Source organism: Lepidochelys kempii, chromosome 1, assembly GCF_965140285.1.
Source record: "Lepidochelys kempii isolate rLepKem1 chromosome 1, rLepKem1.hap1, whole genome shotgun sequence".
Classification (NCBI taxonomy): Eukaryota; Metazoa; Chordata; order Testudines; family Cheloniidae; genus Lepidochelys; species Lepidochelys kempii.
In genome coordinates, this window is record NC_136380.1 from 198705664 (window position 1) to 198730355 (window position 24692).

Below are 24692 nucleotides of genomic sequence, written 5' to 3' on the forward strand. Positions count from 1 at the left end.
TCTAAAATGGCAAGGGCTTAAAACAAATTAAGGTTTGAGACTTTATAAAAATGTAGCAAATTGTGTATTAGAGCAGCAGTATTTTACTGGGTGTGGTCACTGCAAAATTGTAGTAGCCTTTAGGCATCTCTAATGCCAGGAAATGCAATAGTTTAAAAAGAGGGACTACTTTGTCCCAGACCTCTCTCTAGGGCCTCAGATCCAGGGTATGTCTAAATCTTGCAGATTCTTTCTACATAACATCTCTAAAATACAGCCTTTCCTACCCATCCACACAGCTAAAACTCTCCTCCAGGCTCTCATCATCTCGCATCTTGATTACTGCAACATCCTTCTTACTGGCCTTGACAAATGCCATGTTGCCCTGCTCATAGCCATTCACAATGATGCTTCAAAGATCATTTTCCTAGCCAGTTGCTCTGACCATGTCATCCTTCTCTCTGCATCCCTTCTTCTTTATTGTGCCAAACGTCAACAGCTTGTATTCACTTTCAAGCCCTTCAGTCCCCACCCTACCTATCATCTCTCAGTTGCCACTGAGCTGTTGATGCTTGTCTTCAATCAGCCCATGATGCCAGCCTCTATTTCACACTTATTAAATGTTCAATCATCTTTGTGTCGTGTCTTCTGTGCCAATCCTCATGCTTGGGAGGCCCTCCTTGTAAATATCTGCAAAGATACCTTATTATCCACCTTCCAATCCCTGCTTAAAACTCATTTCTTGTGATGACTACAAAAAACTTGACAACAGTTGAATTGCTGGTGTGCAGAGACCACTGCCTGTCATGGTGAACAACAGAGAGAGGAGGTAGGTGATAGTCTAATTGTTCACTTGTACTCCCCCTTAAGTACTCCCCTTTCAGTATCCATCTGCATAGATTGTAAGCTCCTTAGGGCAGGGACTACCTAGCACAATGGGGTTCTGGTTTGTGACTAGGGCAGATACTACGATAATACAAATAATAATAATAATAATAAAAATATTTGATTTGAAATAATGGAAAACAAATCATAAAATGTCTGTAATAGACATCAGGCCATGTTCTGATCTCAGTTACACCAGAGTAAATCCATAATACTTCTACAATCCTCAGGTTGTAGTAAAATTGCTCCACTTTTATAGGGATATCACTGAGATCAAAACCTGGGCAAATAATTCAAATTTGAGAAATAGTTGGGTAAAACGATACCAAATGAAGATCTCTGAAAAATGCTACATGACACAAAGATGACTTAAGACATCTGGAAGACTTATGAGTGTATTTTGTTTTAGGGCTAAGGAATAATCTGCCTAAAATTCTTATCATAACTAAATTCCAGGTTATTGAGAGTGTTGAATGGGATTCTTCACCTTGTCTTGTTTTTAGAACCATATATTTTAATAATATTAATTTGCCAGATGGTTCCTTAACCTGAAAGTGTCTTTCCTACAGTATGTTTTAATATTTTATTTCCATGATGTTCCAGCATCCGAAGATTGCTCACCTGTACCACGCTGACCCGAGAACATATCTGTATTACACAAGAGAATAAGAATGGCCATACTGGGTTAGGTGGACCATTGGTCTGACTTAGTATGGCCATTCTTATGTTCTAAAGAAAAAGCCAAGCCAGTTATTAAAATATGTGGCTTTTACCTTTGTATACAGTTATAGAAATAACCTAATCTTTTAATGTCATTAGAAGCATTTATTTCTATATTTTGGTGAATACTTTATTTTTTTTTATCTTAAATGTTCTTTTTTCCTTTACCAAAGCAAAGGGCCATATTTAGGATGGGTGAAATCTCAAAGACCTTACCTGGTTTTAATTCTGTCCTTACTGAGGCAGAATTCCCAGTAAGCATGTGGATGAAGTCCTGGTCACAACCTCACCAGTCTGCTGTGCCTGTAGAGTGCAGCCAGTCATGCTAACTGTACCAGCTCCACCACCCCAACTCCTCAGTAGCACTCAAGGGATCATTAGGTCTACATTGTGACTAACTTCTGCCTGGGTGTGGTGTGTGCAGCAGGAAGTCTCCCTGTGCCCTTTCCCCACCCCCACCTTGCACATGTGGGGGTACCTCCGTGTAGCATACTCTGCAGGGAGTAGTCGGAATTTGTCCCAGTGCTTGGGAGGTCACGAACTGTGTTCTCTTATTTAATCTTCTGTCTTCCTGCAGTATTAGAGACCAAGTGTAATATATGTCAGTAATCTGGAGAAACTGAAGTGTAACGCTTACTTCATCCGGCACAGCTATGTTTTGGAAATGAAGTGCAGCATTGACAGAGGACACCACCACCATAACACATTGCACCATACCATGTTACGCAAACTTTTTTCCACAATGGGAAAAAGTAAACATGGATCCTTTCATCGTTCACTGTAACCTCAGAAGGAGCCGATATGCTGTTGTCATTCACTAAGAATCCAAAATTTGTTTAAACAGCAGTTCATGTGCCACAGATCCACATCAAAAAGCTGTTAAGGATTTCAGAAAGAGGGTACAACTCCTCAGTTGCCTCATGAAAACACAATCTGGACTGCAGGAAGTATTGCTACTGAATCTAGCTGCTGTTGCATTTTATGAATCAAACAAATTGTTAATTTTATGATTGCACAAGTAGGCAACACCCCTTGAGAGCAGTTTAACATTAACTCCTGCCAAAAATCTGTCCCTTATGTTTTTCAGAGGCTTTCCTCTCTGTCTCTTTAGAGCTAATGAGCCCAATTCTGGTTCTTTGTACTTTTTTTCCACTCAAATGGGTTTAAATTAATCAGCCCTTGAGACTGTGCACTCCACTGCTTGTTACTGGAGTAGACAATTTGGAGATCTTATTAGCTCACCAGCTGCTGTAAGGTGATTATCCAGCTAGCAGTAGTGGCCAGAATTGTCTTTTGTTTTTCCTGCCTGTGTCTGGCTAGAAAGTTGGAACCCTTTTGTTTTTGATATGGACCTTTGTTGTCTTGAGAGGAGATGGCTGCCCTGTACTCTGCCTGCGGCTACACCTTCAATCTGCTTATAAACTGAAGCTGGTCCTGAATGTGTTTGGCCCTCTGCAGTATGTTACTGGGAGTTCATGACTCCAGTTGCTGCATAGTGGTTCTAGGGTGGAGTTGAAGGTGTTGGTTTTGATCTATAAAGCTTTTAGATTGGCTTGGAAACTATCTCCCTGAGAAACCATTTCTTTCTCTGTGTGATATTGCAGCTCTTCTAGCAAGCAGAGGTGCTCAGACTAGATGCCTACTTGCGGGCATACCTGGAGTGGCAGTCACACATTTGCCCCGGCTGTCACTTTCACTCAGACTTACTGAAATGACCCTCATAATCAGGGCTGCAGAGAATGAGCAGTGTTCCCCCTGCAGTTGCGCCTTCCAGGAAAAACAAATTGCTTTCAGGACTGCTGAGTTCCCAAGACTCCCTTGGCCTGTTGTGCCTCTTTGGTGCAGCGGGGTCAGACACCAAGGAGGAGGAGGAGGAAGAAGTCAATGCTGGCTGCTTCACACCTGCCTGCCTCCTGAGTTAATGGGATAGGAAGAATGCACTCTCCTCAGATTTCTGGTTAATTGACTAGTGATTTCATGTCACTTAGCTTATAGTGCTGGACTTCTTATTGTTGTGTAGTTGAGCTTTGAAATGCGTGAGCATTGTCTACGTGTGTGTGTATGTATATGTAAACATCCCTTCAAAATAAATATACATATAATATAATATATATTTGACACTGACAGCAACTAAAAAATATGTCCTAAACAACAAGAACCAGATTCAGTAATAACAAATGCCACCATCTTTCACACCAGACAACACCAGTCCCGGCCACAAAAAGGTTCTTCAAGCACTGAAGCTAGATTTAAAAAATCTCAACAAGTTGTATCCCACTGTAAGCTAGCAGACTGAAACAGAAGAGAAAAAAGAGGCCAAGTATTGCTTACATTGTATTTGTGTTCTTCTGTCATAACGTGTGTCTTGGCTATAGTTATTTTGTGAAAAATAAATCTGATTTATTCAGTTAGGTTGAATATCTTATGCACACTGTGTATAGAGCAGATACAAGGCAAAAACGCTATCTTCAGACTTGTCTGTAAAGGGCTTAGCACACTTTTGGCTCTGTATTAATAATAATAAGGCCAAAACCTCACTGCTAGCTAGTGAACAAAAAAACCCTATACTTTGCAGCTGTGTTATCTGAGAGTTATATTTCATTAGAGCAGATATTAAAATGTCCAATGTCAGGCAAGAAATGTAGCTGAGTTCAAGTGTACAAAACATACAGGAAATTTTTTCCTAATGTGTTGTCACTTCAGAAGTCTGGCAGTCATTTAGCTTCACTCATAAAACTCCTAGCATCCATGTTCGTTTTTAAGTCCTCAGAAGGGGAAGTCCTCATGACCATTTTCTCTAAACATTAAAAGCTTTGTTTCCAGTGGAAAATGCCATTTCTATTAAAGCGCACGACAGCATGCTGATTGCTCTGAAAGCTTCGAAAAACAGTTGTTAGGACTCCTGCTTTCTGAGAACTACAGACCAGATGGCCACCAAGATCTCAGTGAGTTGGCCTCAGGAGAATGCCAGACATTTCAAGTGACAATGTCTTAAACATCGATTCAGAGAAAAGCAAACAGCACTTAAAGGAGTTACGGATATTACAGGCTTAAAAACAAGAATTGTCAAATCCTCTTTTCCCACTAGGAAAAGTCTTGTTTTAGTGCAGTGGTTTTCAATTTTTTTTCATTTGTGGACCCCTAAAATTTTTTGAATAGAGGGGCGGACCCCTTTGGAAATCTTACACGTGGTCTGCAGACCCCCAGTGGTCATCAGACCACAGGTTGAAAACTATTGTTCTATGATAACGACAACCTTTTGTGGACCCCTTAGACATTGTCCGCGGACCCCTGGTTGAAAACCACTGCTTTAGTAGAAATGAAAATGTGCACAGTAATTATAATGGGCTGGTTGCCGTCACTATAATTAAAAGCTGCAGAAGAGTTTATACTCCAATCCCCTGTTTTCACAACCTTCTGAAACATTTACCAGTCTGGCCGATATTTTCCATGCATGGACACTGTAAAAATGTGAAGGCTGGGGTTTCTTTTTTTGTTTTTGTTTTTTGGTTTTTTTTGATGCTTTGAAAAGTTTAGAAATTAAAAGAAGGTTAAAAAAATATGTAAAAATGAAATCCTGACCACCTTTATTTCTGTGGGATGAACTTGAATACATTTGAATTTTTAAATGTCAGGTGTGGTATGTAGGTGCGCTTAACTAGCTAAATGTTAGGATTACTGCTGCAGCGATAGAGAATACTTCATAACAGGTAATGGTACGTATTGGAGTTGGAGAGTTTGTGCAAATAGATATGTAGTCATCTTTTTTTCCCCCACTCCCACTGTCTGAAAAGTTTGACTGGGTTTTCAAAGTGGAAAAACTGGGACACTCGTATTCCTGTAGAAATTAATAGAAATTTATAATCTTGCTGTAGGTTTTTTGACCAGCCAGATGGAATTTAATAGAAAAATTATATAATTGTTCAGCAAAACTTACAGAAGGAGTTTTGCGGTCTATTAAATCCCAGAGGCTTTTATAGTATTTTCTGTAGTACCCTATTTATGTGATGCCTGTTAAACTCCTTAAACTCCTGTTAAACTCCTTATGGGAAAAGTCCTATAGAGATGTGGAGGAAACACAGGGGATAATAGAGGTCGGGTGTTGGTGAGGCAGAACAGGTGGGTTTGGCCCTTTGGCCTTGATCTTGCAAACTGATCCCTGTGAACAGATCCCTGCATTTCCATGGAGCCCCATTAACTTCTCTGTGGCTCCGTTTGAGCATGGGTGTCCAGCAGTGTGGATCAGCTTGTGGTAGCAGGGCCTGCATATGAGTGATTTCATATTAGGGTTATCAGAGGGTTCACGGAGAGGCCCCAAGGGGAGGGCAGTGTGGAAACATGCAACAGGCTTGGTTAGGAGAGATCCTTGAAGTGCACCTCTATTCAGCCAGCCTCTCCGTTTCATTTGCTCAGGAGGACAGTTTGCAGGAATTGTAAAAACTGGATAAACCAACCTTCTTTTGCTCAAAACGGCAGTGACAGTGAGACAGGCCCTGAAAACAGGAACATTCCCAGCTTTCAGGACACATGGTTATCCTGTACTTGGCGATTCCCATAAGTGATGTGATTGCTACTATTTCAGGTTGGTGTGTGTTTTCTCTTTATGGTTACCATGGTACCAGTGAAACAGATACATACAGTATGTATGGTTGAACTATAAAAAGACACAAGTCCATAACACAGATTTGCTTTCAGCACTATGTTTATGGCATAATGGTGTTAACTACAGTAACTTTTTGCCTCTCACTAAATCTGCATGCACTTAATGCACTCTGTTTTAGGTCATGTGTATATTTGTTGTAAGTACCCAACCGTGCTCTGTTTCCATTGAGGTCAATAGGACTACTAACCTTAATTTGCAATTATAAAATTGCAGAACTACTGACTTGAGTATGTAGCCTCTCACTGAAACCAGCCTGTGTACTGGATGTCTGGCAGGTAGCTAATGTAACACTGATTTTTAAAGAGGGCTTCAGATGAGATACTTGCAATGACAGGGAAACTGGTGGAACCTCTAGTGAAAGAACAGAATTACCAGACACATAGATAATTCGGATTTGTTGGGGAAGAGTCAACATGACTTTTGTAAAGGGAGTCATGCCTCACCAGTCTGTTAGAATTCTTTGAAAGAGTCAACAAGCACGTGGATAAGGGTGATCCAGTGGATATGGTGTACTTGAATTTTCAGAAAGCCTTTGACAAGGTCTCTCACCAAAGGCTCATAAGCAAACTAAGCAGTCATGAGATAAGTGGGAAGGTCCTCTCATGGATCAGTAACTGGCTGAAAGATAAGAAATAAAGAGTAGGAAAGTATGTGTCTAATGGAGACAGGCAAATAGTGGAGTCACCAATGAATCTGTACTGGGACATGTGTTGTTCAACATATTAATTAAATGATCTGGAAAAGGGGGAAAACAGTGAAGTGGCAAAGTTTGCAGATGATATAAAATTATTCAAGATCATTTACTCCAAAGCAGACTGTGAGAAGTTACAAAGGGATCTCACAAAACTGGATGACAAAATGACAGATGAAATTCTACCTTGCTGAGTGCAAAGTAATGGAAAAAATAATCCCAACTTTACGTATGCAATGATACTTTTCAAATGAGCTGTTACCACCCAAGAAAGATTTTGGAGTCACCATGGACAGTTCTCTGAAAACTTTCTCTCCATGCACAGCAGCGGTCAAAAAGGCTAACAGTAAGTTAGTAATTTAGAAAAGGGATAGAAAATGAGATAGAAAATATCATAATGCCATTATATAAATCCATGGTGCGCCCACAGTTGAATACTATATCCAGTTCTGACCATCCCTTTTCAAAAAAGATGTGGTGGAACTGGAAAAGGTTCAAAGAAGGGCAACAAAGATGATCAAGGTTATGGAATGGCTTCCATACAAGGAGAGACTAAGATTGAGGCTGTTCATCTTAGAAAAGAGATGACTATGGAGGGATAGTATAGAGGTCTATGAAATTATGAATGATGTGGAGATAGGGAATAGAGAAGTGTTTTTTACCCTTTCACATCATACAAAAATACTAACAAGAGGAAGTACTTTTTCACACAATACATAACTAATCTTTGGAACTCATCAGGGAATGTTGTGTGACCAAAAGTATAACTGGGTTAAAAAAAAATAACTCGATAAGTTTGTGGCGGCTAGGTCCATTGATGGCTATTAGCCAAGATGGTCCAGGAAGCAACCTCATGCTCAGAGCGCCCCTAAACCCCTGATTTGCCAGAAACTGGGAGTGGAAGACAGGGGTAGATCCACTCCATAATTGCCCTGCTCTGTAGCTCCCCCTGAAGCTCTGGTATGGGCCAGTGTCGAAGACCGGATACTGGGCAAGATGGACCATGGTCTTGACCCAATATGGCAGCTCTTACACACTTAATTTTGGTTATTTCATAGATTAATAGATTTTTAGGGCCAGAAGGGACCACTGTGATCATCTAGTCTGACCTCCTGCATAACCCATGCCGTAGAACCTTACCAAGTAATTCCTGCGTGCAGCCTACTAGCTCGTGGCTGAACTGGAGCCTTTCTTTTAAAAAGACACCCAATCTTGGTTTAAAAACTTAAAATGATGGAGCATCGCAGTGTCCCATGGCAAACTGTTCCATTGGTTAATTACCCTCACAGTGTGCCTTTAAAATGTGCATTTGAGCTAAATGTGCATTGAATACCAACTTGGTCTAGGTTTGAAGAAAAAGGCAAAAAAAACCCTACTTTTTTTAACCAAATTAAATGGTTTATGACCATACTGAATTGAAATATATAGTCTAGGTAAGTCTAGTTTTGTTTAATTGTCACTGACAAAGAGAGAACTTTTAGGAAGTGAGAATGATTCTTGTTTTCGTAATTCAGAATGTGCTGAATTTTCTTTAAATGAATCAAAGGTCAGTGGGTGATTCAGGATACACTGGTATCAAAGCGGGAGAAAGCACGTTTCCTACTTATTTAACATGTTAAATTTGTTCTACTGTATAGAATCAAACAACTCAGACCTTCAGCAACCAACTTCAAGCCCAAATCAAATACATTTAACATCTGATAATAGCTTGTTTGCAGCAGCAGAATGATGTAATATGGCTTCGAGAGGAACATTCATTTGTGGTCAGTGTATGGCTCACCCATAGGCGTGTACAGTCAGATGTCAATAAAATAAGCCCCAGAGTTAGGGGTATCATTTCAGATTTCTGTGGTAAGGGGCAACTTTCACTGTTTAGGCCCATATAAAGTGCTAGATATTTTTTGAAGGGTAAAATGTAAAAATCAATCTATTGTGGGAACATTTGTTATTGTTGCCTATATTTTGAATAGCAATTCATGTAGATATAGTACAACTAAATTACCAACACTAACCCCCCTTGCTTGTGTTTTCAACAAGGTTCAAACCTGGGACCTCGGATGCTAAAAGCACGAGCCTCTATGGCTTGAGCTAAAGGAGTGAGTCCTCCAGCTAGTAGCCGTAGTAGGTTCTTATCCTTTCATGTGGAGCAGCCACTAGTGGGGGAGTAGAGAGGAGGAAGGACACTGTGCTAGTTGTGTTACAGTACTTTAGCAGACTGAAAAGTACCTCATTTAGCAGCAACCTACTGACCTAGCACTGGGACGGCAGGCTTGTCCCAGGGTTCCACTGATTCCCCTTCACTGCCTCTCCCAGGAGCGCTAATGTGGGAGATGGAGCCATTGATTCCGCTTCACTGCCTCTCCCAGGAGTGCTAAGGGGAGAGATGGAGAGCAACAAACCTTCAGCAGCTTTTTTAGCCCTATTTTTACATTGTCATTTTCAGTTTATCCAAAAACTCGTTTTCTCCAAGTTTTCATTTCAGTTTAGGTGGTGGTGGTGGTTTATTAAAGTTTGGATCTGGTCACCACCTCTCATCTGTTGTGGTTGAGAGCAGTGGAAAGGAGTAGATAATTGGTATTGTAGCTATTAGTGTCTGCAGCAGTGGATTTTAGCTGTCCCCATTGGTGAGAATTGCAGTGACTGAATGGCAGAGAGAAGCAAATGGAATCCAGCTAGCTACTTGAACAAAGCAGCTGTACTGGAAATGTGGAGATATGAATCAGCTTTGGAAGAGATAATGATGTGTTTGAGCTGCTGGTGAGAATAGAGTCCCTGAAATACTAAAAAAGATTGACTGTGGTTGATAGTGTCAGTAAAGAATCATAGAGACATCATCTACTCGTGGTGATAGCCATTATAAGAATGCATTGAAAGAAGGAGTGTCGCTCATGAACAGTGAGTGCTGGTGCAGAATGTCACAGGAGTTCAAATTTTCTCATTGCCCTAAAGTATTTCAGGAGCTTAACTCTTCTAAGCTCACATTGTCCCTCAATAATCTTGCGATCTATATGATTTCTGCAGTACCTCTTGGTCCAGTAGCATTGTGTGGTTTCAGAGTAACAGCCGTGTTAGTCTGTATTCGCAAAAAGAAAAGGAGTACTTGTGGCACCTTAGAGACTAACCAATTTATTTGAGCATGAGCTTTCGTGAGTTCTGTTTTCCATATTAGAATGTCTGTGAAATCCATCGGAGGATAGTGAATTAGTGTTCTTCCCTCATTTCTGTTCACAGCAGAATATATTTATGTTTTGCCTTAGTGAAAGAAACTAGAGGGGCTGTTGTATGTATGTTAATTGAACTTTGTGTTTCTAAACTCAAGGTAGAGATTTACTATGTCTTGATCCTGCACTAGTCAAGTCAATGGATTTTTTCTATTGTCTTCAATGTGAGCAGGAGCAGGCTCCTAGATTATTGATTCACAAGTGAGGCAGGTGGGTAAGATCTTTTCTTTGGCGTGTGCTGTTTCTCAAGGTGGTGCTGTTGTGCTTTCTTCTTCATTTTGTTGTAGTGTACAAGCTGATTTCTGTTCTTCTGCCTAAGAGCATATGGCCTTGGCATCTCAAGTCTTTCAGTATTGTTGGTTTATTGCTGTTGGAAAGGATTTCAACACAGTCTTCCATGAGTCGGATTTATACATTTGTTTTATGTTTGTTTATTGATATTTGCAGTATTGCCATCCCCAAGCATTCAAAAATCTTCAGGTCCCCGAAATCATGACACTGGCTTAAAAATAATGAGATTCAAAAACGAAGCTGGGTTCTTTTAATTTGCTTTCTGGGATTTGAGCCTTTAGGGGGTCACTTTTTCAAACTTTCATCTACACAACTAAGAAGGCTAGAAACTTTTTTGTTAAATTAAAGCTGAGTGTTTCACAAAATCATTGACTCCAGGAGCTGGGGATAAAGGAAAACACCAAACAGTATGACTTGCAATAAAATCATGAGAGCTGGAAACACTGCGTGCCAGTCATAAGTATGTTTGAAACTTCAATTAGGCTCCACATGGGCACCAGAGTTTGTCTTAATGGATCCAGTTGCTAGATTAGAGGCATAATTACTTGGTCTTGGGAGTTCTTTTTAGTGGTCTTTTGATATGTTCATTTAATTTTTTATGTGTTTTTTTTAACATCTGGTAGTATTTGAGCTTTGAGTGTATTCATGGTTGACGTCCCATAGCCAGAAAATCTCAATGGGACTTTTGATGCAAGGCTCTGCTTGGGCTGATCTGATTGCAGGATTGGGGCCTTAAATTGTAATTTAAATAATAAAAAATAGACAACTCTTTCTAGAACCATGTAGAAGTTCACATGCCTAAACTCAGTAAGCACATCAGCTTGCTGCTGTAAACCTCCTCTTACCTCACCGTCTCTCCTCATTACTGTTTGTTACCATCACCCCCACCCCAACTCACATTTCATCATGTCCAAATTAGAGAGTGATCCCTGTGCACCAGATGCATCTCATTCTTCTGTTGGTACTATAAAGAAGCCAACATATTTTTGGGTGCTGTGAAAATAATTTTGCACCAGAATTACCTGCTTAATCACCATCTACCAACAGTGGGGAATTAAACCCCCAGTAAGTCAACTCTCCTTTGCATTTAGCGAAAGTTTATTTTCAAGCTTTCTCTGTTGGTTATTTGGTCTGTTCATGCACCCTCAATCTGTATTTCTAATATACAGTATATGCCTCTCTTTCTTCCCCTAAATTGTACCAAGTGCTCAGGGGTGAGTGAAGGTGCCCACAAATTATAAAAGAAATGAAGGACATTTAGGTTGGTGTTCCATATCAAATATGGATAGCACAACTGAAATCATATAAATTTATAAACATACCGCCTGTAAGATTCTTGAGATATGAATCATCTATATTTTGTGTTGTACAACGCCAAGTCCACTGTCGGAGCTTAATAAATTAATAATAATGCAGTGAAAAAGGCCGTGTCTAGTAATGCTTCTCTCTATTGATCATTAGTAAATAAGTACCATCACGTTATGCTTCCTTAAGGCATTGGCAGTTTTCTCATCCCCTCCGTGTCTCCACATTTTGATGGCGATAATTCTACATAGAGCTATAATCAGTTTCTGTGAGTGACAAGATTAGTAACATTAGAATATAACTTCCATCTCTTGATGGATGTGATTGTAAGAATTCACTCCTGCAGAAAATGTGAATAACATCTGTCCATGTGCTCCTAAGATTGCTAAGGAAGTTCTGTCAGTTATTCTGCAGCTGCGTGCAAGTACCTCGTCCATTGATCCTTGGCCAACTTGGCTTGTTAAAACTTTCCTAGTGGCTCTGTTTTCATTCATCACTGCAGTTGTAAATGCATCTGTTAATAGCAGTTACTTTCCTTGAAGTGTTACTAGCTTGCTTGACGCATATACTGCTCATTTGAAAAAAAAATTAAAAAGTCTGTTTTTTTCAAAAGGAAAAGCTTTCAAGTTATCAACAAGTCTTGAACTTGAATTTTCCTCCATATCTACTGAAAAATGTACTGGCAGCTCAGCCCTAGGAACATTCAACAAACAGAGACATATGGAGGAAATGCAGCCATCTCTGGGATGAAACATGGCTGCTGTTTAACAGTGCACTTCTGTAGCAGTTTTGGACAGGAATTGAAGGATCTCTTATCCAACTAAAACTGTAAGGAAAATCTTGGGAGATGGAATGAATCATTCAGGTTGGAAATTGGCCAGAGCATATGAGAGTGGGGATGGAGATTAACATATTTAATGAGCACAAGTGGCCAAGACTTCCGTTTTATGTCTTCTGCAAAAGATAGAACTCCCAGAACAGTAACCTGAACAGAATGCTGTAGTAGGGTTTTCATACTGACTCAGGAGGAAGTAAAGTACTGAATCTCCAAAGTGATTTCTGGAACACTGTATTTACCCCCCTCGAAGTACTGGCTGCATCCATCGCAGCTTAGTTTATGAGATCAGGCAAAGTGATAGAATGAGGTTGAGTGGCTAATACTGTCGTTTTGAAGAGGTTTTTTCCCAGATTGTAAAGTATATTGAGTAAGACACTGCCAGTTTTACAGAGTTATTCTTCAGAGTAGAACCGCACTGCAAGGAGCTTCAGTTTTTAAGGTCTAAACAGATGGTTTTGGGGGGAAATTTCAGTCATTACACTCAGTGCAGCAGTGTAAAAATTCATACTATAGGTAACTTCTTCATGTTTTTCTACTTTTTGCTCCTATCAGTCCTGAGGGGCTTTAGTGGGATGGGTCAGATTTTGATGTCATTTACTTCTTCATGCTTGTGAAATTGCTTGAAGGCAATGTGGGACTGCATAAGTGTAAATAAATCTACAGAATCTTTCTTACTGGTAGTGATGCACAGACTGAAAAGGTGGCGGGGGGGCGGGGAAACCCCAGCTTTACTCTCAAATTCCAGGTTGAATTAGGAGAGCTGGAATTTGAAAAGATCTTCATATTACATGCAAGCTGCACATCTTTGTGGAATCACTGGGAGCTGATGAATATTGACTCCATCACTTTTTGTAGAATAACTACATTATGGGGAAGGCTCAAATTCGGAGGGGCGGAGTAGGCTGTGATACAGCATAGCACCACCTTGCTGAAGCTATTATTTATTCTCCAACATTTCTGCTTTAGTTTTAAGAAAGAAGTAGTCCAGAGTTTCTACCCATTATGGTTGAGAGAAAACTCTTTGCACGCCATGTGCAGTTTGACCAGTGCAGTAATGACTGCCTGAGGCTGTAGACAGCCTGAAACTAAAACTCTGAGAGGTGTGAACTACCAATGGGTATTAACTCAGATGTCTGTAAACTTTTATTGCTCATGAAAGCACGGAAGAAAGGAAAGGGATGTCATATTTTGAAGATCTGCACAATCTCCTGTGATTAACATTGTATTTCGGTGACATGAGAGTGGGTGCCATTTGGGAGATACTACCCCAATAAAGAAGTAGCCAAGACCAGTAAGCCTAGCAGAGTGCACATAATCATCTTTTGAACATTCCGCAGTCTATTGTGAGCAGTATCTCAGGTAGATGGAGATGATTATGTGGATTGGACCTAGGAAGGGTACCATTACCTTCATTCCTCTCTGCTCCCACCAGTTCAACCCCTGTTTATAGATCTTTAGCTTCAAGCTTGCCTCAACATGAAACTCCTTAAGAAGCAATCTGTTCAGCAACTGTAAGAAGCCACATTGTATCTGGATTTACCAAGACTGACAATATGTTGGATAGCGATTTTTATTTCAAATTTTGTGGGGGGGGTTTCCAAAGGAGGACTTTAAAGAAGAAATATGCTGTGGGAATCCCTTGGGTAAGACCTACCATATACAATAAGAGCTCCTTGCAAGGTAGATCATATTTTGGTTGTTACCATATCCTTATATTATTTTAGGGACATCCCACAGTTTGTTGGCCGTGCTGACTTGGCTACAATGTGGACACAAAACTTCTGGACATGTTCATGAGTCAGTGCATTCGAGATTGGACAGGTAGCTGGTCTTTAGATCTCCAGTTTCTGCCTCCAGTTTCTCCAGTGTCTTACAGATGGAGTTGTGTCTATGCTAGTCTAGTAAATCTCTCCTGTTGTGTTTCTCTCTCTCTCCTTTTTCAGGATCCATTGCTTTCATGTTCATTAAAAAAGCTCACAAGGCATATTTCTTTGTTTACCTCCATTCCATTTAGTAAGTGTTTTGGGAAATCTACAGAGCTGCACTCATGGAGTGATGGAGAGGAACTGAGTTACTTGCAGAGTCTTCATTTCCATTCTCTGACATATTGAACTCCTCACTGTACACTCTCCTTTAACTAGGCTACCTACAGTACTTTATTTTGTACAGTGCTGTTTCTTTTACAGTCAGGCTCAGGTGCATTCTAAGTATCTTTCATTTATTAGAGGGGATGTGATGACATGAGTATGGGTATGGCTAGTTACATTCCTCTTGACCTGGGGAGCGTGAATATCCTGCTGTGCTGAGGAAGAGCTGTGTATGCTTGGAAAGAAAAACAGGAACTCCTCCAAGAAGTGAGTAATTCTGTTTTTATTATCCCCATCCTAGGTGAGTGCAGACAGACATGATACCAGTTATACCAATAGGTAGTGTTTCTGCTGTTCTGCTTGCTCTACAAACCTCAGCTCAGCTCCCTGCTTCTCGTCCTCTCTCACCGAATTACATAAAACCTGCCCTACCCCAAGTGCATGGAAGGAGTACATTTTGTGTCAGGCTCGAAGAAGAAGGCTTTCGTGCTGCTTTTCCTGGATGGGAAAGCACAATATGCTTTTAAACAGAGCATTGTGTGTAATATGGTATTTAATAGTGGAATGGTCCTTTGGTAGTGCTCCAGCAAGTCAACCATTTTCTTAGTCAATAAGTTACTGTATGTGCCTAAAACTAACTGTTCATGAGACTAAGCAAAACTTCCATGTCTATCAGTGACATGCCCATGGACATGGCTTGTTCATAGGTTTTCATTTTTTATTTCTTAAACTGTCCTCAGAGACTTTGAAAACCTCTCTAACAGTTCTTATTGGAAATACGGCAAATAACTGCAGGCTATAAAATTCAATGAGTAAAATGCTCATAACTCTAGCAGATGTGTAAGTGTTTAATTTTTACATCAGCAGAGGCTTTTTATGGAGAAATCCTCTTTTCTCCTAAAAAGAAATGCCAGCAAGTGTTTTTCTTAAAAGGTTGTTCAACATCACTGTTTGCTTTGCCAAGACTTGATGCTACTTATTTATGTGACGCTCAATAAATAATACTCTAATTTGTTGCACACTGTGTTTCCTCTCTTAGACAGTGGAAAAAGTTGACAAGGCTATTGGATTTGTAAAAAGACACTCATATTTAAAAAAAAATACTGAAGTGTCAAGAGGCACCGATTTGTGGCTTTATGCTATTTATGAAAAAGTACATGGAAGTCGGTTATGTTTGATTTATTGTTTTGTAAAGTTAGAATGCATTATTTGTTTTTATTTATATAGCACTGCAAGGGGCCAGGGTGGTTTATAGGAGAACATAAATATGATGGGATTTTAATTTGGTGTAGGTATTTGTGAAATGTAGCAAAGTACTTTGTCTCCATGTGCACACTGAGTGAGTAAGTTTTGGGCTCCCTAAGTGCTTTTTATAAATGTTAAATTACAACACATTGGAACTAAATGCTATTCCACTAAAATCAATGGGACCAAGGTTTGGCTTATGGCAATTAAATCTAGACCAGATTCTGCTCTAGTTAGACTGGTATAAATCCGAAATAACTCACTTAATCTGTTCCATGGTACCTGCTTACTGCATTTTTCACTCCATACATCTGATGAAGTGGGCTATAGCCCATGAAAGCTTATGCCCAAATAAATTTGTTAGTCTCTAAGGTGCCTCAAGGACTCCTCGTTCAGTCTACAGTAGGCGGGTAATGTAAATGAATGTTCTACAAAGATACTTCGTTTTCAACTAGGAGGTCTTTAGATGGATTGTCTCAGTTGATTGCAACTCCCACAGTATCATATGAGGAGAGGGGCATTTTCTAAGGTAGCTAGGACTTGAAACAAAAGAGCTTTATAGATCAAAGCCAAAAGCTTAGTCTTTATCCAGGAAAAATCTGGCAGCAAGTACAAAGCAGCTTTCTCTCATCTTCCCTTTTGTGTAAACTAGCACAGAAATGCTAGCTAAGATCCTTCTTGTAAGACAAACTTTGTCCTCAGCTACACCTCTGCAACCCCACTGCCTATTTAACTACAGCCTTATGGATGGAACTGAAGGCAGAATCTGGCTTCTAATTATGTTGAAATGTTATGAATCAGTTTCCCAACCTATAAATGTGACAGCCAAAGCAAACAACATGTTAATAACTCAGCCCTGCTGGCTATTTTGGGATTAATTAACACACACAAAGAGGCAAAAGCATAATTGATAGTTATGTTATTGACTCCATTTCAGTGTTTTTAAAAGAAAAATGGCTAAATTACAGCAATTTCATGGAAGTATTGCAACCATGTTCTTTAAATTGAGTTCTTGTAGCAAGGGGAAGCAAATGACTGTCTGTGGGGGGAATGCGTGACATACCACCAGCATCAGAAAGATATCCATAACAGGAATTTTGTTTTGTAGTCCTTGGACTATGAAGCCAGAAGACCTTACAATCCTCTTAGCAAAGTGCATAAGTATGTTTTGTAAGTTTTGATAACTAGACACCCTGGGGAATTAAATTAAAAATAAAAGCTGATCTTGAGCTTCTTCCAAACTACTAACAGCTCTCGTGACATTTTTATGGTTTAGGGAGCAAAATCTAAAAACTGTCTGTAAGGGCACAGGATGCCAACTATTCCGAAAAGATAAAAACTTCTGATTATTTTACAGGTCATGAACTGCCTGACTATAAATCATTATCAGGGGTTGTAAAATTTGCGCTTCAGCTTTTTGGAACAGATTTTCAGACAGTGTTTAACAGAATACTTTTAAAAGTATTCTTTACCCGGAGTCATAAGTATATCCCACCAGGCTTTAAATAACCTGTACTGTAATGTCACTGTGGTTACACATGAGAACAATTAGTAGGGCCTGCCTTGTTTTATCTACTACATTACTGGCAGTGTGTCAGAAATGCCATACTTCGGAAATGTCGTGTTAAGAAGTATTTTCCATCGTCCACTTGAGTGTGAGCCTTGTAATGAATTTGACTTAAAAAAATCACAGTGGCTGTGAAAATGTGAAAGATAGTCTATTATTTCTGTATTGCTTCAGTTTTCAAACTAATTTCATTTAGTAATAAACATGGTATCTGGGCCCTATCTGGAGACTCGGTTATGTTTTCTTTGTACTTGCACGAAAAACGTCTGTGTAATAAAAAAAAAAAATCAGTTAAAGGGGAAAAAAATCTCAAAGTAATATACCTGAAATTAAGGACAGTTGAGTGGATTTCATGCCTAATTCCACTAGTCATTCTCAGTGTGTTCATTTTTAAAAACTATTTTGGTGTGTTGCTTTGGAAGAATAGTAGATCTGTTTTGTCTCTTCTTTCCTCTTAACAAATTGCTTTGTCATCTATACTCTCTGAAGATAGAGTTTAAAATATATATGCTGTGTGGGTACTTGTGTGCATGCACCCAATGCGGTATCTTAGCTACTGACAACTCCAGCATAAGCTGTCTTCATCTAAATTTCTGTAACACCTTCTGAACAGCCTTCAGAGCTTAACTTCTAACCTGCTCACATCTTGGATGGAATAACCCTTATCTGGATCAAAATTCTATGACCACTCCCCCCTGTAGAGACCCCCATTACAATCCCCCCTCTCTGTTCAGACTCCCCCTCCCCATGAAGCCCCCTCTGAACAAGGACCTCAAGATGGCAACCTCAAAACCCACAGGCTTCAGGCTTTCCCCCATCCTGTGATGGACTTCTGCTTAAAGACAGGCACAGGAAGTGCCTCTTCTGCCTGAATTCATCCCACATCCCAACTAAATGCTTGGTTTGCTTTTTGTTCTCTACTCAAATCTGAAAATCATGGGATGCAAGACCCAAAATCCAATTCTTAGAATAATCCAAGAGAGAGGTGTTGGACCCAGAAGATCCAGGCTCTAAAACCCTTGTACCTGGCAAACCTGTATCTTCCATCAAGCAGTCAGGTGATGCCCAGGGCCCTCAGCAAAGAAGTGGCACCAAGTAAAGAACCAGCACCAATGGTGGCATCAACACCAGCCCAGAACAATGTGAATTTGGTCAGAGCCCCGATTCCAAAGATTTGGGACTATATGCTGCTCCTGAAACTGTTAGGACTGCCATTTAGCAATCTGAGGCCACCTGGGAGCAATCATGCTTAAGTTCAGTCATATTCAGTTTTCTCACACCCTGTGGCATCACGATTCATCAAGGGCCTCCTTCATGCCCGCCCTCCAGTTAAAGACCCAGCTCACACCTGAACCTTAATGTGATCCTCCTGGAGCTCATGGACCCTCCCTTCAAACCTCTGTCAGAATGTTTGCTTCTTATGCCACCTTACCATCAAGATGGTCATCTTAATTGCCATCATGTTGGCACGGCAAGTCAGCAAAATCCAAGCCTAATGGCTGAACTGCCATGTGTGTCATTTCACAGGGACAAGGTGGTAATGAGACCACACACCAAATTCATTCCCAAGGTGATCTCAGAATTTCATCTGAATCAATCACATTGCTGGTCGTCTTTCTGAAACCTCACTCTTCTCCTGCAGAAAAGAAACTTCACACTCTGGACATTTCAAGAGCTCAGACAAGACTAAGTCCTTCCAGCCTTCTCGCCATCTTTTTGTGGCCTTTTTAGATCTAAGAAAGGGCCAGACAGTCTTCCCAGAGACTCACCAAGTGGATTACACTGGACTTTTCCATTGGCTGCCTGATGGCTGGTCAGCTTCTCCCTCTGAATGTCAAGATGTGTTCCCCCAGAACACAGCCTGCTTCAGAAATCTGTCATGCTCAGGGATTTGGAGTAAACTGCTGACGTTCATTGAACGTTACACAGTTGACATGGCAGCCAGGGCACATGCCAAGTTTGAAATGGCAATACTGCAACATTTGTTTGATGAGCTGCAACTCCTCAGTCCTACCATCCAAGGAGGATACTGCTTGGCCATCAACTACAGCGTGATCCACACTGATACATACTCAAAGAAAGAACGGTTAATTTACCATGCAGTAATTGGGGTTCTTCAAGATATTGTAGCCAGTATGGATCCTATGACCGGCCGTCTGTCCCCGCATTCAGAATCCTCAGCAAACACAGGCTTCCAATTGCAAGGAAACTGAGGGAGTGTTGTGGTTGCTCCACCCTTTATGTCCTTCTATGGGATGATGAGGAGGCTCAGAGTGCATGCATGGCTTCAAGTGATAGTGCTGGCTAAAAGAATCCAGTGTTGTGTACGCGGGGCATATGGGAACTTTCAGTAGGTTCTACACTGACTGCAACATCTTGAAAAACCACAGACACCAAAATAACTATTCTTTTCCTCACCTCACAGAGGTGCTGCCAGGATAACAGTAAAAAGTTTAGGAGTACTTGTGGCACCTTAGAGACTAACCAATTTATTTGAGCATAAGCTTTCGTGAGCTACAGCTCACTTATGCATCTGATGAAGTGAGCTGTAGCTCACGAAAGCTTATGCTCAAATAAATTGGTTAGCCTCTAAGGTGCCACAAGTACTCCTTTTCTTTTTGTGAATACAGACTAACACAGCTGTTACTCTGAAACGAGTAAAAAGTTTGTGAGGTGATCAGATAGTGTGATAATGGAGGCCATATAAGTACCTTAGACAGAAGTCTCTCATGTTCTAGTTAATACTTAAGTATCAGGCAAAACAAGTTTTGCTCATAAAGCTTAGGGGAAAATTCTGGCTTTAATGGAAAAATGGTGCATTTCAACTAGTTAAGCTGTCACATAGTAAAAGTGTTTTTGAAATATCACATTTTTTGTGTTTATGAAGCACAAACAAGATGTTTTTTACCCAGTTCTATTCCAGTTCCTTTGCTTTCAAGACATAAAACTCCTGGCATGCTGATAAAAGATGTTGCCAACATACCAGCTCTTTTCTTTTTGTGGTTGCAGCATTCTCAATTATGCAACACACTGCACTTAGTTTTGTTTTGGTTTACTTTGTTGTAGTTATGCCAACATAACATAACACGCAAACTCTGGACACATCAAAGCAACTTTGTCAGAGATGTTATCTTTCATGTGATGATGTATGCGTCCTTGTCATCTTTGAATCCAACACGGGTTACTTACACCTTGATTCTACATGCTTTCCTTCCCCAAATTGCTAACTCTGGGATGCACATGGCTTATGTCCATGTGATATGTCTCTAGGGCTTGTCATTCAGGAGCCAGCTGTAAGCGTTAACATAACCAAACTTCTAGAGAGTTTTAATTTACCGTTCTGTGGGAAATGTATCCAAGACTGTTCAATTTCAGTTCAATTCATGGGCTACTCCATTGTTTTTAGTGCACAAGGACATAATTGAATGCCATTGGAGTTCAAAGTCAGTCATGAGCAGGGTGGCTACAAAAAAGAACTCATCTGGCTTACTGTTTTCTCGGTCATACTTTGAATAAAACAAATGTGCAAACAAGATTTAGTCTCATAAGTAAGATCATTAACAGTCTAACTGTATGTGTTTGGCTTATATAAATACATATTCTTATAGCACTACAGTGTTACATACAATATCAATAACCCTGTTTCATTTCTATGAAACGTTATCAATTTAATCCCTATTCTAGTCCATAGATCTTTTCCATATCTGTACTTGTTCCTGGCGTCAGTGGATATGGAGAAGTTTAGTGTTCCCATTTTTATTTTGTCTTTCAGGTAGCTCACAATTTTAGTGATTGTGTGTATGTTAAAAATGGATATTTAGGTCCAGGATTAAATTACATTACTTCCTAATGATGTTACGTGCACACCCACATGTCAAAACAGCCAAGATAATTACTTGGTATAGTGAATCTAGACCATACCCTCTTGATTTCCTCCTAAATTAAAATTCTACTTATTTCCAGTGGATTCTTTTACTGAAATGCACCTGATGTAACTGAGGGCAAGGAAGATTAAAACTCCTTGTAAATGAATCCTTATAAAAAAAGCCATCATAGAGTATCAACTTGCAGACATACTGCATTTAGGATTGTTTTAACATAAGCACAACATGTACTGGTCTGATGTCAAGGAACTGACAAAAGCAAGGCCACTGTAGGCTAACTATAGCTTCAGTTCTTCACACTCTACATGTGCAGAATGCTGCTTGCATATCCTCCCCACTGTAAGGAAACTTTGGTGGGAATCTTTCCCAGGGTGGTAGCTGGTACTTTCAGTTTGACAGAGACAAGCAGCTACAACTTTTAAGGCCATGTCTAAACTAGAAAAAAAAAGTATATTTTGAACATGTTAGCTAACACACATTGCAATCCTAGTGTAGACCATGTAAGTTGTAGTTTGAACCTGGTTAGCTGGTTGAGGTAAGCCTGAGCTTCACCCTAGGATATGTTGACCATCTAACATGTTGACGATGCATCATTTTTTTCGTCAGTGAAAAGGCCTCAATTGGCCATTTTGCTGGCTGCCTCAATTCTACATCTGTAAAGTGGGGGTAATAATATTTCTGTAGCTCACAGGAGGCTTGTGATAAACTACTTAATGTTTGTTAGGTTTTCAAATATTATGGTATGGGGCCAGGTATTATTTATATTAATGGTAGCACCCAGGATCTTCAGTCATGGACCAGGACCCAATTGCGCTAGGTGCTGAACAGACACAAAACAAAAAGACAATCCATGCCCCAAGGAGCTTACAATCCGGGTCATAGAGCATGCCCTGAAAGTTCACACATATGGGCAGTTCTGCATCAGGAGGGACGAAAATTCCAAATGTGAGGTCTGTTTATAACTATTAATAAAATTTTGCAATGTATTTTTAGTTCTCAAAGTGAAAGAGGTTTGGCTGGCTATGGGATGGTAAATATGCTAACTGACACTTCATTACAAAATGAAATGTTGTGTTACACATTTTTCATGCAGCTGGCTTAGTGAAAAACTGCCGCTTTGTGTGCTTGGCTGCAACTAGGACTTTTCTCAAATGCAGTGATTGTCTGTCAATAGCGTCACAGTACTGGGGAAACGTTGGTGAGATGTCACTAGTCACTTAAAAAGACGAAAAATATGTTCTTCTCTATGTGGATACATTGGTGCAGATGTTTGCTATTGTCTCTTCAAGAATTAAATTTAATTGGTCTGTCCTACTATGACTTTAAGATAGTCAAGGGAACATTGTCACACAATAAAAATAATTAAAATCTCCTTTTAGGATAGTGCACATGTGTCTAATATGGACATTGGCCACAGATGCTGTAACTATTGTTTTAAGATTTGAGATAATTCTGAAGGGAGCCTGATTCTGATCTCATATACATTGGTGTAACTGCGTAGACTTCAGTTGAAACACTCCTCATTCACATCGGTATGAGATCAGACTCAGACCCTAAATCTTTATTAGTGATATTTTTATGTGCATTATGAGTGTCTCACAGTATATCAGAGGACACGATTACTCCACCTTTTGTAAACTGAATTTTTAATAGCATATTTAAAGATGGATTTATCCAGGTTCTGTGTAAAATTACAAAGCAGGGAGGACAGAAAAAACCTTTGGTTTACAGGAACTTACTGTGATTTGTTCTTCCTTTGTGTGCTCTGACAGAATTGAATGCACAGGCACTTGGGTTTTGTAAGCATTTGACCTTCAGCTGTGAGCTTCACAACACACTTGAGATGAACGTGCATATGCTATTTAAAATCTGTACAGTTGTTCATTGGGCCTTATATAGAAATTCACATTTACTTTTTCACTGTGTCTAGGCGATGGAATTATGTACAAACCTGGGCTTTCTAAATGTTCCACCCACTTCCCTCCCCCAGAAAATTTTGACTTTTTGTCAGAAAACTCAAAATCACCAAAGTTTTCACTCACAAATAGAAATTTGTTTTAGCCAAAAGTGGACACTTTCTGCAGAAAATGTTGCGTAGTTGAAAATCCAATTTTCCATTGAAAAACAGCCCTTTTGATGGAAAATTTTCAACCAACACTAGCAAGAGAATGTGAACTTTTTAGGTCACAGATGGACATTAAAGAGCAGCAGTTGGAGGAAATATTGTTTCCCCAAAACTCAGTGTTTTGCACTCAGCAGAGCACTTCCCCAGAGTTAACCTTTTGCAAGATAGCTTTGATTTATGTAGTCATGTGACATTAGAAGACCTAGTTTTTGATAACACATTTTAAGGTCAGGCTTGACAAAGCCCTGGCTGGGATGATTTAGTCGGGGATCGGTCCTGCTTTGAGCAGGGGGTTGGACTAGATGACCTCCTGAGGTCCCTTCCAACCCTAATATTCTATGATTCTATGTTGACTTTGATGATTTTGGGGCTGGAATAAAAGAGAATTGAGGCTGGGATTTTCAAAGTCCCTGGAGACTCTGGTGTCCAAATCCCATTGAGAATCAATAGGATTTGGCCACCAAAATCCCTTAAATTCAGAACCTGTGAAAAATTAGACCACGGGTTTCTAGGGTGCAACATCATTTTAACTAATAGGACTTTGCATGTTGTTTGTACAGATAATCAGTTTACAATAGGAATTTTCTTCACTGGCTTATCGAGACCTCAGAATGGATTTCCATGAGTGTTTCATATAGGTTACTTTCGAGGGCAAGCATGTCTGTTACAGGGTGATTTTTTTTTCTTTCTTTCCGAAACGTTTTAGTGATGAGTGAGTTCGGAAAAAATGTGAGCTGTTATCAGTAAATATTTGAGGAGAAACAAAAATTTGAAAGATTGTTTATCCTACTAGTTGTGATTATCTCTCAAAGCAGAAAATAAGAACATGCCCCATCTGCGTGCTGCTGGACAGCTTTGAATAGTTAGTAATTTAAAGAAAAGAGGATTTTTGGTGCGAAGGGTGTCAATCTGAATTCTTTGCTTATTCCAAGAGAATAAAAGAACACTAAGTGTTTACCCTGAGTGTTCACCCGGCAACATTCTAGCTACTGATTCCATGTATTAATCCGGTTCTTTGAGATTGCATTATTATGGCAGTTAAAAATCAATTGACAGAGTCCATTCTTAGTACCAAGAATCTTTAGATGCATCTGTATGAAAATGGCAGATATGCCAGAGTCAAGTACTCAGAATGCTTAAACTGATAAACGACTCATTTGGAATCAGGCACCCTCAATTTTGCACCTGCAG

The 24692-nt window shown here is 39.9% G+C and overlaps 1 protein-coding gene and 1 long non-coding RNA gene across 9 annotated transcripts in view; one reads left to right on the plus strand and one right to left on the minus strand.

The window, feature by feature from the left end:
- Positions 1-24692, plus strand: part of CMSS1 (cms1 ribosomal small subunit homolog) — a 364144-nt gene that overhangs the window by 248084 nt on the left and 91368 nt on the right. The window contains exon 1 of one of the 8 annotated variants that reach the window (XM_073307658.2): positions 6044-6166. The exons of the other annotated variants lie outside the window; for them this stretch is intronic. Within the exon in view, the coding sequence (XP_073163759.1) occupies positions 6112-6166 (55 nt within the window). The 5' untranslated portion in view covers positions 6044-6111. Of the gene's footprint in view, positions 1-6043; positions 6167-24692 lie in introns of those variants that run through there. 8 annotated transcript variants of the gene reach the window in all.
- Positions 1-24692, minus strand: part of LOC140896255 (uncharacterized) — a 144586-nt gene that overhangs the window by 90231 nt on the left and 29663 nt on the right. The gene's annotated exons all lie outside the window — the stretch shown is intronic.